A 14,592-nucleotide genomic window follows, 5' to 3' on the forward strand; every position below is an offset into this window, starting at 1 on the left:
ACTAAGACATAGATAAATACAGAGAGAGATACATAAGTGGACAGATAACTGCTTGTGCCCCTCTGACAAAAAGGCACAGCCATACATCGATCTCGATCGACTAATCGATTCTAAATAAATTTAAGACATACTTGGTAGATAGATACTGTGTAGCAGGGATATTATGGATATCCGTAACCGTAACCGAAACTTTCGGATATCCGAAATAAAAATATATCCAAAACCGTAACCGTAACCGATTCAAAAGTTTGGATAGTTTCGGATGTAGACAGTTTAAATTGTTTTTTGTGTAGCAATATATGTAAAGGAATAACAGCCTGATTTACCTTTATAATGCCATCTAGTATCAATTTTTATTTTTTCATTACTTTTTATTCGATGTAGTGTGCGGCCATGAATGAATCGTGTTGGACAACTATTGCAAATTGCATTCTAAAGCACAGATATCCGTAACCGAAACCGGTATAATATTATTCCTATATCCGTAACCGTATCCATAACCGAAACTACGATATCCATAACATCCCTACTGTGTAGATCATAGTCTCTACCTTGACATCCAGTCTGTTTTCTAATAATACTAGTAGTCTAGTATGTTTCAATATGTACATATAGTTGTCGGCTTGTCCTTCATTTTGCCTCAATGAACAGTTCGACGACAGCCAATTAACATCAATCGAATCACACGCAATCAGTCAAAATATTTAATTCATCACCTAGTCCTCAAATAGAAAGCCTACAGCCGACAGCCGACAGCCGACATGGGAGTGAGTCATTCGCGGTGACATTTCACTCGAACAGACGGTTGCCTCCATTGATCGCGATCGCCGACGGCTGCCCTCTTTATATTGTAAGTTTAATGACGTTACAATGTTTTACTTTACTTTATTGATACAATGTAAAATTAGTTAAATTGTAGTCCGTTTTCATTAGCTTTTTGTACTACAAATGTTTTCTTGTTTAGGTAAGTACTGGAAGTTTGGCGAATTTAGTGATAAAATTAATTAAATACTATTCTAAGTAATGCGAAATGAAGCAAATAAAATAGAAACGAAACAATAGACGAATTTAATGTACGATGAGTTCTATAGGACTTATGATAAGATTAAAGTTAAATGTAGAGCAGTAAAGTAAAGTAAATTAAATTAAATTATCAGTATCTACTGCTGTGTACGTCCTGCTTTGGCTGAAATGATGATGATGATGATGAATAATAGTGATCTATAGCCTGTTAAGAATAAGTGACTTTTATTCATTCAACGTAAGATACAATTTTCTAACAAGACCACCTCCAATAAAAGGTTCGCAGCAAACTCAGCCGTTATCACAACACAACAACTTTACAACATGTGCAATAAAAGAAAAACAAAATAATGACTATATTACGGTGGCTATTACGGATTATCCAACTCTATCAGAGTCAATGTCGCGCAATCAGTGCGTGTGCGCAGTCTGAGAGGGGGAGGGGCAATTAGGGGGGGGGGGGGGGGGGGCTCTGGAGAAAGTCCTGCCACCGGCCGGAGAAGCGTTCTCATGATGTATGTTGACTGTAACTCTGTTTGTAATTAATTTATTACAAACTTTTGCGAATAGGAAAGCGCGACTAGTTTTCAAATTGCCTGCCTTGGGTATGATTTTTAAATAATAGTAAGAGCGAATGGTTAACTTGCTGCTGTAGAATAAATGAATGTATAGTTACTAAGCGTGTGAATATAATGGAAAAATGCAATGAAATCGATGATATAACCGCCTCTGGTAAACTAGGGAGGGACTTACTCAGATGATAAATGATCTGATGATGGTGCTGATGAAATTTATTGAAGACGAGAACTTTTAAACCAACAGAACTACCTGTGAAAAATATGACAGCTTAAAAATAACAATCTATTAACGTTAAGTAAATTCTTTTCTTTATTATAACACGGATTCTAAAAAAAAAAAAGTCTTAAATACCGACGTTTAAAAAGGAATCAATCAAACATGAAGGTTATCGAACTCTTCTAATAAATACAATGATAAAATACTAAACGGAAAATAGCAGTCGTACATTATTATTAGTTAGGAGTTACATGCGAAAAGCATTTTTTTTAGCAAATAATATAGACTATAATGCACGCTCGCTAACAAGTAATATGTATGTGATATGTCATTATTGTTATGTCCAAGCTGTTATTTGCCACTTTTTGCTGTCAAAATTACAATTGACTGTGCTCATGTGCTATTGTTGGTTTAATGTTTGATGAAAGTGCATAGCACTCAATTTTGTTGTTTGATCTGGTAATGTTCCAAACTCGGTTGATTACAGTGATTTGCAGTTTGTAAATCGTGGATAAGACACAATTTTGGTAGATATCTAGTTCGTGATGCTGTATATGGACGATGGCCGTTGGGGCAGAAAAATTCGTGGCGACCACGGGCTGGAAGACGTAGGCAGGCCTCCTACCGACCGACATCTGGTAAAGGTCGCGGGAAGAGCCCAGGATGCGGGCAGCGCAGGACCGTTCATTGTGGAAAACCTTGGGGGAGGCCTTTGTCCAGCAGTGGACGTCATTTGGCTGAAACGAATGAACGAACGTGTCATCTTCTGTCTCTTTTAATGGAAAAAGTGTCTGAAAAAGGTGACTGAGTTTCTTTTTCTCAACACCAGCCCATTTGTTGTCTTGAAGTGGTGTTAGGGAAAGCTATATTTGGGTCATATAAAGTGTCCTATAAAGGGCCTAATAAATACTTTAGTTTCTTTATCTTTAGGTTTCTAGTCGGATTGAAAACAATATAATAATATCTTTACGATGATCTCAGATCGATTTGATAATCTATTTCCAGTATTTGCTCGCACGAACGTTTATTTGTACGTTGGGTGGCAACGGCGATCGCCGCATATGGTGGTATACCGGGGCGCCTAACGGTGTCCCGTTACGGGTTCTAGCACCACGCATCGGCTTAGCTTAGCTTCTGTTTGGAATGGAACAAACATTGCTTTGACCAAGACTTGAGAGAACTTTTGTTAACTTGAAGTGGACCAGTCATAAAATAATTATGCGCTAGCACTGCCTACTTGCTACTACAAGAAACGAACGCTCCTTAAACTAAAACATGGGAAAAAAATCAAGCAAAATATTATAATTCCTAGCCACGTTTTACTTCTTCATTATCTAATACTTTAGACCAGTGGTTCATAACCGGTGGTCCGCGGACCATTGGTGGTCCCTGGAGGCATTCCAAGTGGTCCACGAAGATATCGTAATAAACAAGTGACGTGACGTGATGAGTCGAGTCAACACAACGCAAACTGCGCACAGTGGGCGAGAAATCGAACGCCTCTTTCATAGGATTTTGAAAAAAAAGAAGTGGTCCCTGAAAAGACAGAAATTTGGTAAAATGGTCCCTCGTAACTTAAAGGTTAAGAACAACTGCTTTAGAAACTTTGGCCAAGCAAGATATGAGGTCATGGAAAAGTGACTGAATTTGAGATGCTTCATTTATAATACCTAGTAATAAAGACTGTTGTCCGATGTCTGTGTAGTTAATAAATATAGAGTTCAACCCAATAAGCTATATGATGCGGTATTAAAAGACGTGTATGTAATCGTATATAATACGCGATGGGCAGATTCAGATACCTACATATTTTTGTCGCATACTTAAATATGACGTGTTTAGAAACTGAAAATGAAAACCTGACGAATCTTGTACCTTTACACATAGCGGTATTCGTCCACCACTCCCACGCGTAAATAGTTAGCTTGACCATGATAATCATTTTAATAGCTCTACCACAGAATAATAATAAGTACCTACTGCTCTACAAACAATTAGGCTCTATCTTACTTTAATATAATTTCGTTGCGGGTCTAATGACAGTTTAACTTTCCCCCGGGACAAACTTGACCTTCATTGGTTGGGTTTTTGTGGCGGTCAAGCTGTAGATCCTGGCTACACAGGAGTTGCAGTGGTGGGAACGAGAGGTGGGAATAGTCCCGTATCTTACTTTAACTTTGACAAACGTCCAAAATCTGTCAAAATCCATACAAAAAACACCGGTTATCTTCAAAGTTACGGTCAAAGTTAGATGGTACAACTCAGCCTTAGTCTTTCATACAATAATGAGATATGCTTAGAGGATTTGATCCCGAGATTCGGGATCCCGAGATCCCGGACGATACATATTTGGTCCCGAAAATTTCGAGATTATAGTTGACTGATCCCGGGATTTATGGGATTGCATTAGAGGTTGCAATCGAATATTCGAATATTCGAATATTCGAATTTAGATTCCAAATTTAATATTCGAATAGTAAATTAACACGTATTCGAATATTCGAATATTACAAAAATTAACAGAAAAGATAGAACGAAGACAACTTAGTGTTTGCAAATGTGGTTGGAGACATCAAATACATATCACCAACTAAAAGAACTAGTCATTGATGCTTCCGACTTCATTGGTGAACAATAAGTTGTCTTGCGAAAGCAAGGTTCCAAATTACCTGAAAGAGACAACTTTATTGAGCAAAGTCAGCTAACGATGCTGAAGACGGCGGACGGTAATGTCAACAAAAGCCGAGGTTCTGGGTGAGATCGAAAAGATTTATGGACAGCTGCATACCTCCAAACCTGTTAATAACTCAGAAACAGATGCAAGTGCTAGGTTAACGCGACACTATACCAAAGACATCCCGTATATCAGCCTATACGAGATTAGGAAGGCTCTCAAACAGCTAAAGAACAACAAGGCACCGGGTGATGACGGAATAACCTGGGAGCTTCTGAACGCGGGTGGAACACCGAAACTCGTCCCGTCTTACTCTAAAGAACAACGCCAGAGGTATGGAATAGAAGCGTGGTGATGCTTTTCTTGGACTATGAGAATTGAGAAGGCCTTTGATTCGATCGATACTTATGCAGTGCTGCAGTCTCTTCAGCGGTGCCGTATTGACTATCGGTATATCGAGATGCTGAAATGCCTGTACAAAAACGCTACCATGTCGAGCCGAGTACAGGAGCAGAGCACGAGAGCGATTCCTCTGCAGCGAGGCGTGAGGCAGAGAGATGTTATATCTCCGAAACCGTTGACCGCTGCATTGGCAGACGCTTTCAAGCTCCTTGAATGGAAAGGATTAGGCATAATTACCTTTCAATAGCGAATACATCACTCAGCTTCGGTTTGCTGACGATATTGTGATCATGGCAGAATCGCTTGAAGACCTTGGCACAATGCTCGAAGACCTTAATCGAGTCTCTCAACAGGCAGGCCTTCGGATGTACGTGGACAAAACGAAGCTTAGGTCCAACGTCCATGTTTCGGTTAGAGCTCGATTCTCGAGACTGTTGACAAGTATGTCTTCCTCTCTGACAAACGATTCGGCTAGGTAGATTAAATTTCGAGAAAAGGGTACATCGTCGAATCCAACTCGGCTGGGCAGCGTTCGGGAAACTATACAACATCTTTTCGTCCAAAATACCTCAGTGCCTAAAGACGAAATTCTTCAATCAGTGTGTGTTACCTCTACCAGTGATGGCACACGGCTCGGAAACGTGGCCTCTTACAATAGGTCTTATAAAAAAATTCAAAATTGCACAGCGTGCTATGGGGAGGGCTATGCTCAGGGTTTCTTTACGAGACAGAATCAGAAATGAGGAGATCCGTAAACGAACTAAAGTCGCTGACATAGCCCGACGGATTAGCAAGCTGAAATGGCAATGGGCAGATCACATAGTACGCTGAAATGATGGCCGATGGGGCAGCAAGGTTCTGGAGTGGAGGCCACGTACCAAAAAGCGCAGCGTGAGACGTCCACCCACAAAGGTGGACCGAATACCTCATATAGGTAGCGGGAAGGCGCTGGATACAGGCCGCTGCCAAGCAGTCATTGTGGAAATCATTGGGAGAGGCCTATGTTCAGCAGTGGACGTTCTATGGCTGAAATTATGATGATGATGAGAATTTTTTAACTGTTTTAAAAACTATATTGTTAAATAGTTAAAATATAGTTCCTAAAACAATAAAACCAGCAATAAAACATTGATAATTTAAGTACTTTTTATTTTTTTTTAAAGTATTCGAATATTCGAATAATATTCGAATATCACTGAAAAAATATTCGAATATTCGAAATAGAAATCTATCGAATATTTGCAATCCCTAGATTGCATACAAAATATAAAATTCGTATAAAATTATTGCGTGATAGCCATTTATTCATTAACTTATTTATGAATAGAACGGTAGTACCAGTCACACTATTCAAACAAGTAACTAAGTTCAGAATATGCTCCACCTACAGTTTTTTATTTAAATCTACTTTTGTTTCTGACCTAGTCCAGTAGATGACTCGACTAATGAGCATTTTCCGCTTTTTAAACATTCTAACAAACATTATAATACAAAATTAGACCCAATGTTTCGCTCTGATACATTCATCTTCAAAAGCGTAAAAGTCAGGTAAAATGGATATGTAAATATTAAATTTTAATTATACTGACACGCTCGTATATCAGGGTTTTGCATACGAGTACAAATACGTATGTCAATCTTGAAAGCAAAAAAAAACACTGTCCGGGGGAAAAAACTACCCATAACGTTTAAATTTTAATGTAAGATATTTTTTTTCTGTTACTCTCATGTTTAAATTAAATGGGGCACAACAAAAACGGTGTTTATTTTAGCTTAAAACATCTGAAAAAAATCTTCGAAGCCTTGATATTTGATTCCCCTGGGCTGTCCCTTTGTAATTTTTTGAACAAACCATTAATAATTTACCTATCTATAGTCATAAATTTAAATTTTTTTGTAATTTAAGAGTTAAAGGGTGAGTTGTTTAATGATTTAATAAATACACAAAGTCTGTGCCAATCACTCTTTTTTATTTAAAAAATATTTTGTGTTTGTCCGAGCGCAACGATTGATTCCCTTGGCGCGTCACTAAATGCCACCTGCCTTGCTATTATAAATGTCTACGGAGAAGGCGTGCATATCGGCAAGTGGCTTTAGTCGCGCTCTGAACATCACGAGGAGAGGTCGCACGTCTTGACGTTTCCAAGCCGGATTTACGAAGGTAAGAATGTGATTCCCCTGGCTTTGTTTCACTAGATCATTGATTACCTTGGCCACTTTAAAAAATCTTTTTTGATGATTAAGAATTTCTTTACTAGGATTAACAGTAGGGTATATAGGACTGTTAATTGTTTTTATAATAATCGTTGGCAAAAATCAATCCATTTAAACAAAATCGAAAGAAGATTCACTTTTCTTGACTCCCCTGGCATTGATTCCCCTGGCAAAATACCAGGGGAATCAAAGCTTCCTTACATTATCATACTCTCATTTTATGATTATAGGTTTACGTGATGGGTAAGCTTCACTAGGATTATGCAAGTTTACGGCGTGTAATCTGGAATTACTCGGAGAAAGGACACGGCAAAGGAGCTCCCGATGGCGTGAGCGAAGTATTGAAAAGAATAGCAGATCGAATCGTCGCTGAAGGCAATGACATTCCAGACATTGATGTCCTTATCAACTATCTTAAAGATAAATCCGGGAGTTACGATAGTGGAGGTTAAAAAATCTGGTATGTTGGAGAAGGATCTGTTAATTCCCTCTGATTTAAGAGAATTCCGGGGCACCATGGATGTTCATCAGGTGATATGGATCAATAAAACTCCCGAAGTCCTCGCCATGAGACGTCTTAGCTGTCATTTAGAAAAATGATCGGAAGAACCAATTCATTGTCCTCATCTATATGTTGAGCAATCTATATGTTGACCATATAGATTTTTATAATATCAAAAGTTCAAATGTGCACAGCACTGGTACATCTGAAACCGCGAAATCAAACAACACTGTAAAAGAAAATTACTTCGATAAACTTTCTACTTCGAACCCAAATTATGGGCTAGCTGCAACTGAAATTCAAAGCATTCAATCGGATAATCATATTCCATCTGATGATAGCTTCTGGATTAATGTGCCTTCAGTAAAATAAAATCTTAATTTCCGATTCTATGTGTAAAGTAGTAACGTCTGCTCTCTATGGCGGGGAAGACTCGGATTCTACTGATGAATATAAAAAAAAATAATTTATTGTTTGTCCATTTGCAAATCATATTCATTTATTTTTTTAGATTCATACGCCGCATAAAAGGGTGTTATAATTTTATGCATACAATACCGCCTACAATATTGACTTGTGTTAGAATTTGTTTACGTTAGAATAATTTGATAGTTTCTAAAAACTATCAAATTATCTAAATAATTATGTTGATTTGTTACAGTTGATTGATTTCCTAGAGAGAGATATTGTTTTTTTTTTATAATACTACTTATAAGATTAATGATAATATAAAATGAAACCAAAAGTCTCATAAATTTAATTAAAATAAACGATTATTCTATACAAAATGTTTTATTTTGATTCCCCTGGCATCTTATATTGATTCCCCTGGCACCAAAATTTTAAAGTCATATATCTTTTTATCTAAACATGTGACAGTGATGCCTATTTGTGAAATATGTTTACAATGGTGTGATATTTAGCCTTTTGTTAGTAAAAGTTTAAACTCTTAAGTTTTAAAAAGTGCCAGGGGAATCAACCGAATACGCCCAATTTCAATATTGACCCACGTATATTTTCTATTAAATGTGTTTGTATTTCCTTCGTATAGTTTTTATTGTTATCTTAGTTAAGAGTGGAAATTATTTCGGTTAATATACATAATAATTAATAAGAATATTTCGTTGATAAGTGGTTAAATAATTATCTGAATCTCTATGATCCTGTTTTATAACCTTCTGCTTTCATAAAGTCAGCTAAACTGTTTTCGAGAGTCACAATCGTTTTAAGAATATTTTTAAGAATAAGTTCTGAATCTTTGTGCTTTATTAAAGTGCAATGATGAACTTGTTCTTGAACACCTATATTAAGTTGATGCATAGCACCAAACTAGAAGCAACGCCAACAACAGCCTATTATAACAAACTCGGGCAATGGGTCCGGCCATAGCCCTCACTAGGCCACGAGTCAACGCCCCACATACCCAAGGTCTACGTACTAGGTGAAGGTCCTTCCGCTTATCTTGGCGATCTTAATACTTAAACTCATCATAAGTGACATGGCATTTTGATTTAGTGTTGAACGGGAATTCGTATTAAAATAAACGCGTAAAAATATTATTACTATTAAATCAACTTAAAAAAAAAAAAAAAATCACTTTTAATAGAACTGCTACGCTAAATCGTTTTTGTATTGTTTATTATTATTAAGACAAATTAATGTTTCTCTGTAAGTGATTGCATTGTAATCTTTTTGAGAAAAAAAAATAAATATCTTTAACCACAACTTTTAGCTACATTAACAACATTATTAAACCGATAATACTTAAATAACTATTAAAAGTTATTAATAAGACAGATTTAAGAATAATGATTGTTACATTTTAGTTCACTCATTCGATATTCATAAAAAATAATACGAATATGGTAGCTGACGCGTTGAAGTCTTTTCTATGGCAGAGACAAAGATGACATATTTAACTATTATTTCTATGAAAAAAGATATAAAACTACATTATTCGACAATTAAATAAAGATGTGATAGTAATTATTACAGTTAACAAATCAAATATGATAGTACTATTAAAGTTACGCGTATTTATTGCCAAATCTAGACCATATTCTGCGTTTTAGACGTCTACTTAGTCTGTGACCTCCTTTGATTAAGAGATTTTTTAAAGTTGCAATCGTATTAATGTAAAAAAAGTTAAGAACGTCGTTCCTTTAATACCTACTACTCGTATAAACTTTTTGTAGCCAACGAAAGTGGTAATATCAGTTAACAACTTCAGCGTAACCTTAGAAGAGCGGCTCGATTACTTACATTTCAATTTCTAACCATAAAGGTAAATAATATCTTTATATTGCATATAAATACTCGTATTAATCAAGTGTGACTTTACTCTCAATCAAAGGTGACTGACATAGTGATCTATCAACGCACAGCCCAAACCACTGGACGGATCGGGCTGAAATTTGGCATGCAGGTAGATGTTATGACGTAGGCATCCGCTAAGAAAGGATTTTACGAAACTCCACCCCTAAGGGGGTAAAACGGGTACCACGCGTACGAAGTCGCGGGCGGCCGCTAGTCTATCGATATAAAAGCGAAAGGTCACTGACTCACTCACTGATCACGAAATTTCAGAAACTACAAATGCTAGGAGTCTCAAATTTTGCATGGGGGTTCCTTTTTAGAATGTAGGTGCTCACTAAGACGGGATTTTTCAAAATTCAACCCCTAAGGGGGTAAAACGGGGTCTACGCGCACGAAGTCGTAGGCGGCCGCTAGTTTTCAATAAAATAAAATAAAACGTGTTGTCAATGTTTTGTGATAAAGAACTTTAAGTTCGTAACAATAACTCACGTAACGACGATGTAGTTAGCAATATAAATAATACAATTTAAAATAATTATTTTTATTAACATTGTAATTAAATATAAACTATTAAATAGTTTATTGCAAATCTGATCGTTGGCAGTGTCACATTAGGTACTTTACTTTTGAGTTACGTACAAACAAAACACTTTATTATCTTAATTTCCGTCACGTTTGAGATTTACTTATTATTAATAACAAATTACAGAATAAATAAGTGATTTGTCCAAACAATGCGACAGTTTCAAACAATAACGATTGGCTTGTCACCAGTATATTTTAGCCATTATGCTTAATTCTTACCTAAAAAGCTGTGGGGTCAAGAGTTCGAAATCAAAATCAAAATCAAAATCAAAAGTATTTATTCAGTTTAGACCACAAGTGGCACTTATGAACGTCAAAATTATTATAGAAAATAATAAAAAAGAAAAGTTAGCCCTTATGGGGCACTTTACATGTCTCCTTATCTTTTGGGCCCTACCAGCGCTTCGAGACAAACATATGGCAAGTGCTGAGAAGAAACGCCGGAACAAACTCAGCGATTTCTGCAAGTCGCGATAGGTTATGGGACATAGAGGTTTGCAAGAGGTATAAAGAAGTTTGTAATCACTTAAAAGTATTTATGTTTATTTTGCCCTCTTTGATGCTTCATCATTATTAGTCGTAAGAAGATCCGACTTCCAGAGCGAACGGTAATTATTTTTTTGGTTTGGAGCCATAAATGTTTTAAAAAATTCCTCGACGTTGTAGAAACTACAGTTAACTATTATGTAACGTGCTAGAATTAAAATGAAGAGGTTTTTTTGTTTTACACAATTAGCAGCGGTCAAACTGAAATGAAATGGGGAAAACTCCATTGAAAATATCTAATGAAAAGACTATTTTTGTAACAACTTTCTCGGTCCGGCGGCACGTAGCTACCCCACCTGGGTGCAGTTGTTGGACACTAGAAACCGACCATTGTATGGCCTGGTAGCCACTATTAATAACTAGTTGAGGTATAATAACAAGTTGAACCGTAAACTCGTCTGCGTTTGTTGACGTGGTTGACGGTTGGTGGCCTGGTTTCCACATATTGTATGCGTATTCTACAAATAATGTAGCGGACTTGTTACTGGCGTATGACTGTACTTGACTGTACCTATCTCTATACTATTAATGATTTAATAGATTTTTACTTTTTAGCTGTTTTAAATAAATGCTTAACGGTCTTAGGAAAACTCTACCAGTCAACTGACAGGCATACAATTAAGAACTTACTTGGTCTACCTACCTGTACTTGATCTGTAAACTTTACGAAACTTTTGATAAATAACTATCATTTCCATCGATCAGGGCATGTGTACCCCGTTACAATAAATACCAGCACTGCCAAAATCAGCACAGCTTAGTTTAAACCTAAAAACCAGACCCATCTCCAAGAGAAAGTTACCAGAGAGAAGCGAGCTCGCGAACGACTCATCCTGGCTGGCAATTGGCGCCGCGAGCGCCAGGAACGCCAGAACCACCGTCACTGTCATGGTGCACTGTAACTGTCAACTGTCACTGCTGTCACTGACTGTCACTGTCTGTCTCGCATGGCGCGACCGCTCGCCGACTCGCGCGGTTCTCAACTGTCTCGGAGAAAGAAAGGAGTGTGCTTGCGTGTGCCTAACGAGCCAAAGAATAAAACGCAGATGCGCAGGACAGTCTTAAAATTATTTTGTAGCAGTTTCGCAAAATGGTCTTATATGTTATTTCCATCTAGATACCTATTACGATTTATGACTACCACTGCTGCGCTGAGGCTGCACCAACCAAGGCTTAACGTTAATACATACCTATTTAATATGACAGCTTTTCTAGCGTTCCCTCATTAGTACCTATATAACCATAATATTCGAGAACGTCGAGATTACACTGATGTCAGACGTACGAGGCACCCCATTTAGGCGTAAAAATACCTAATTGCAACTGAAACAGAGGAAACAAGCAATAAGGCTCCATTTTTAATTTAATTCATCATTATCATCATCTCAGCCACAGGACGTCCACTGCTGAACATAGGCCTCCCCCAATGCTTTCCATGTTGCCCGGTTGGTAGCGGCCTGCGTCTAGCGCCTTCCTGCTACCTTTATGATTTTATTTAATTTAAATATGATAACTGAATTTAGAATCGATACCTTAACTAAAGTACGAAAGTTAAAAGTTACTGCCTAAATTGTAAGACCTAATGTGAATGCTAATGTGGTTATGCAATAAACGATTGAGTATTGAGTAAAAGCCTTGATTGAAATGTAAATAAATCAAAGGGATTTATACCAAATTATTTTTTGACATCTGCGTTGAGTTGTAAGTTAATCTTTGGTCAAATTATCGCCATTTAACGGCGGCTGCCGGCGTGTGAGGCTCGATTTTGTTAACTAGACGTTATCTTTCTTTACAAGCGCTTTTAACCGATACACGCCGAATACCGATCAATAATGAAACTAACTTTCATTGTATGCAACTATACTAGTTACATTACGACGTCGCGTCGCGTCGCATCGATGCTCGGTAGGTTCAAACAGATAAGAAACTAATAATCAGTTATATACTACTAATTTTTTCGAATTGAACAAATTCAATACAATAAATAATTGTGAAAATAAAATATGTTTCCTGTTCTCGATGTAAAAAAATAATGAAACGTTTTTAAAATACAAAAGTTCAACTAAAACTGAATCTCAAATAGCAACAACTGAAAAAAGTGGCACAATTACTTACTGTGCTAGATTGATCTGTTATCTTCATCGTATTAAAAGGCATTGTTTTCTTTCACTTGTATGTTTATAAGCAAAGTTCTGGTAATTTACACAATTCAAATCTTCTTCTTTTCCCTAACCCTTTTTCTCATTATTTGGGGTCGGCTCTATTTGTTCTGAGGCGCCACACACAACAGTCTGTCCTGGGCTATCGAAAAATAAATTCAAATATCATCTAATATCATTGATGATGATACTGTATACTGTCCTACCTACCATCTACTAAAAAAACAAAGATTTACTTTAAAATGTAAAACTGAAGTCAAACGAAACTCCTTTCGTCCAAGCGAAATTGTGAGTTTTTTTCTACACTTGGCTATTGCTCTACCGTGCTCCTCGTCTGCAAACTTGCGAACACAATAGGCGTTTGTCTGCTGACCCCAGGGGCCGTGAATCTGACGACCTCGTAGCGATAAACGTCTTAATATTAAGTTTCCTTTTACGGTAAGAGAGCTTTCTGAAGCTCTCCCACTTTAAGCTCTACACAAAAGCTAACATTACTTTGTTACCCAAATTCACACAAACTACACTGGACTGGATCTCGTATGAGACATGAAAGGAATAAGGCTCTACAGAAAAACATAAAAAAAAACTCATAAAACTTATTTACTTTTTGCAAATAGGCTTCTAAAAAGCACTTTTACACGTCCCAGTTTTAACTCTACCACTGCTTCGGCGGGACAATAAATGGGCCAGTGCTGAGAAGAAGTAGTAAGAAAGCTAGTTTCATAATATGCGGGACGTAATTTATTTACGAGTTATAATAAAAGCAACAACTAAGTAATTAGACGTAGAATACAGTCTTAACTTTATTTATTTTTTGTTTCCTCGATCCGGGAAGTATAATCCGAGTTTCCGAATAAGCAATAAAAGGTGACTAACAAAGTAAAAGTGTTAAAACGACACAATCATCGTCCAGCTCATTTCTTCGAAGCTTGCAGTGATGCAATCCGTTTACCCACATTCGTCACCGAAGAAATATGATGCCTACTTATTTGTAACCGACCTTAAAAAAAGGAGGAGGTTCTCAATAAAGTAAACAAACGATCGGTGTCCTTTACTTGTCTGAGGTGATGTGACTAAACCAGCTTGCTGCCCATAAATCTCACTCCAGATTTAAGGTGGACTTGTCTTTGCTGCATAATATAGGAAGAACTTTTGAAAAAACATACACCTACGCAGGTACTATGAAGACCTTATATGTGCCAGTTTTTGTGAAATTTCAAAAATTAATACAGCTGGTATTGATCTGTCGGACCTTCTATTATTTTACTATGTCAACCAGAACCAAAGCCCAGTATCCAAAAAAAGCCCCGAATAACTTTATCTTGCCACATCTCTAAGAGAAAAGTGTTGTATCAGAAAACGTAAGCAATATATTA

At 36.9% G+C, this 14,592-nt stretch overlaps 1 protein-coding gene across 1 annotated transcript in view; it reads right to left on the minus strand.

The window, feature by feature from the left end:
• The window catches only part of LOC135081693 (protein masquerade), a 39,505-nt gene extending 27,476 nt beyond the window's left edge, over positions 1-12,029 (minus strand). Inside the window, exon 1 of the mRNA XM_063976483.1 lies at positions 11,860-12,029. Within this exon, the coding sequence (XP_063832553.1) occupies positions 11,860-11,947 (88 nt within the window). The 5' untranslated portion in view covers positions 11,948-12,029. The remainder of the gene's footprint in view (positions 1-11,859) is intronic.
• Positions 12,030-14,592: the final 2,563 nt, after the last annotated feature.

Source organism: Ostrinia nubilalis, chromosome 20, assembly GCF_963855985.1.
Source record: "Ostrinia nubilalis chromosome 20, ilOstNubi1.1, whole genome shotgun sequence".
Lineage (NCBI taxonomy): Eukaryota > Metazoa > Arthropoda > Insecta > Lepidoptera > Crambidae > Ostrinia > Ostrinia nubilalis.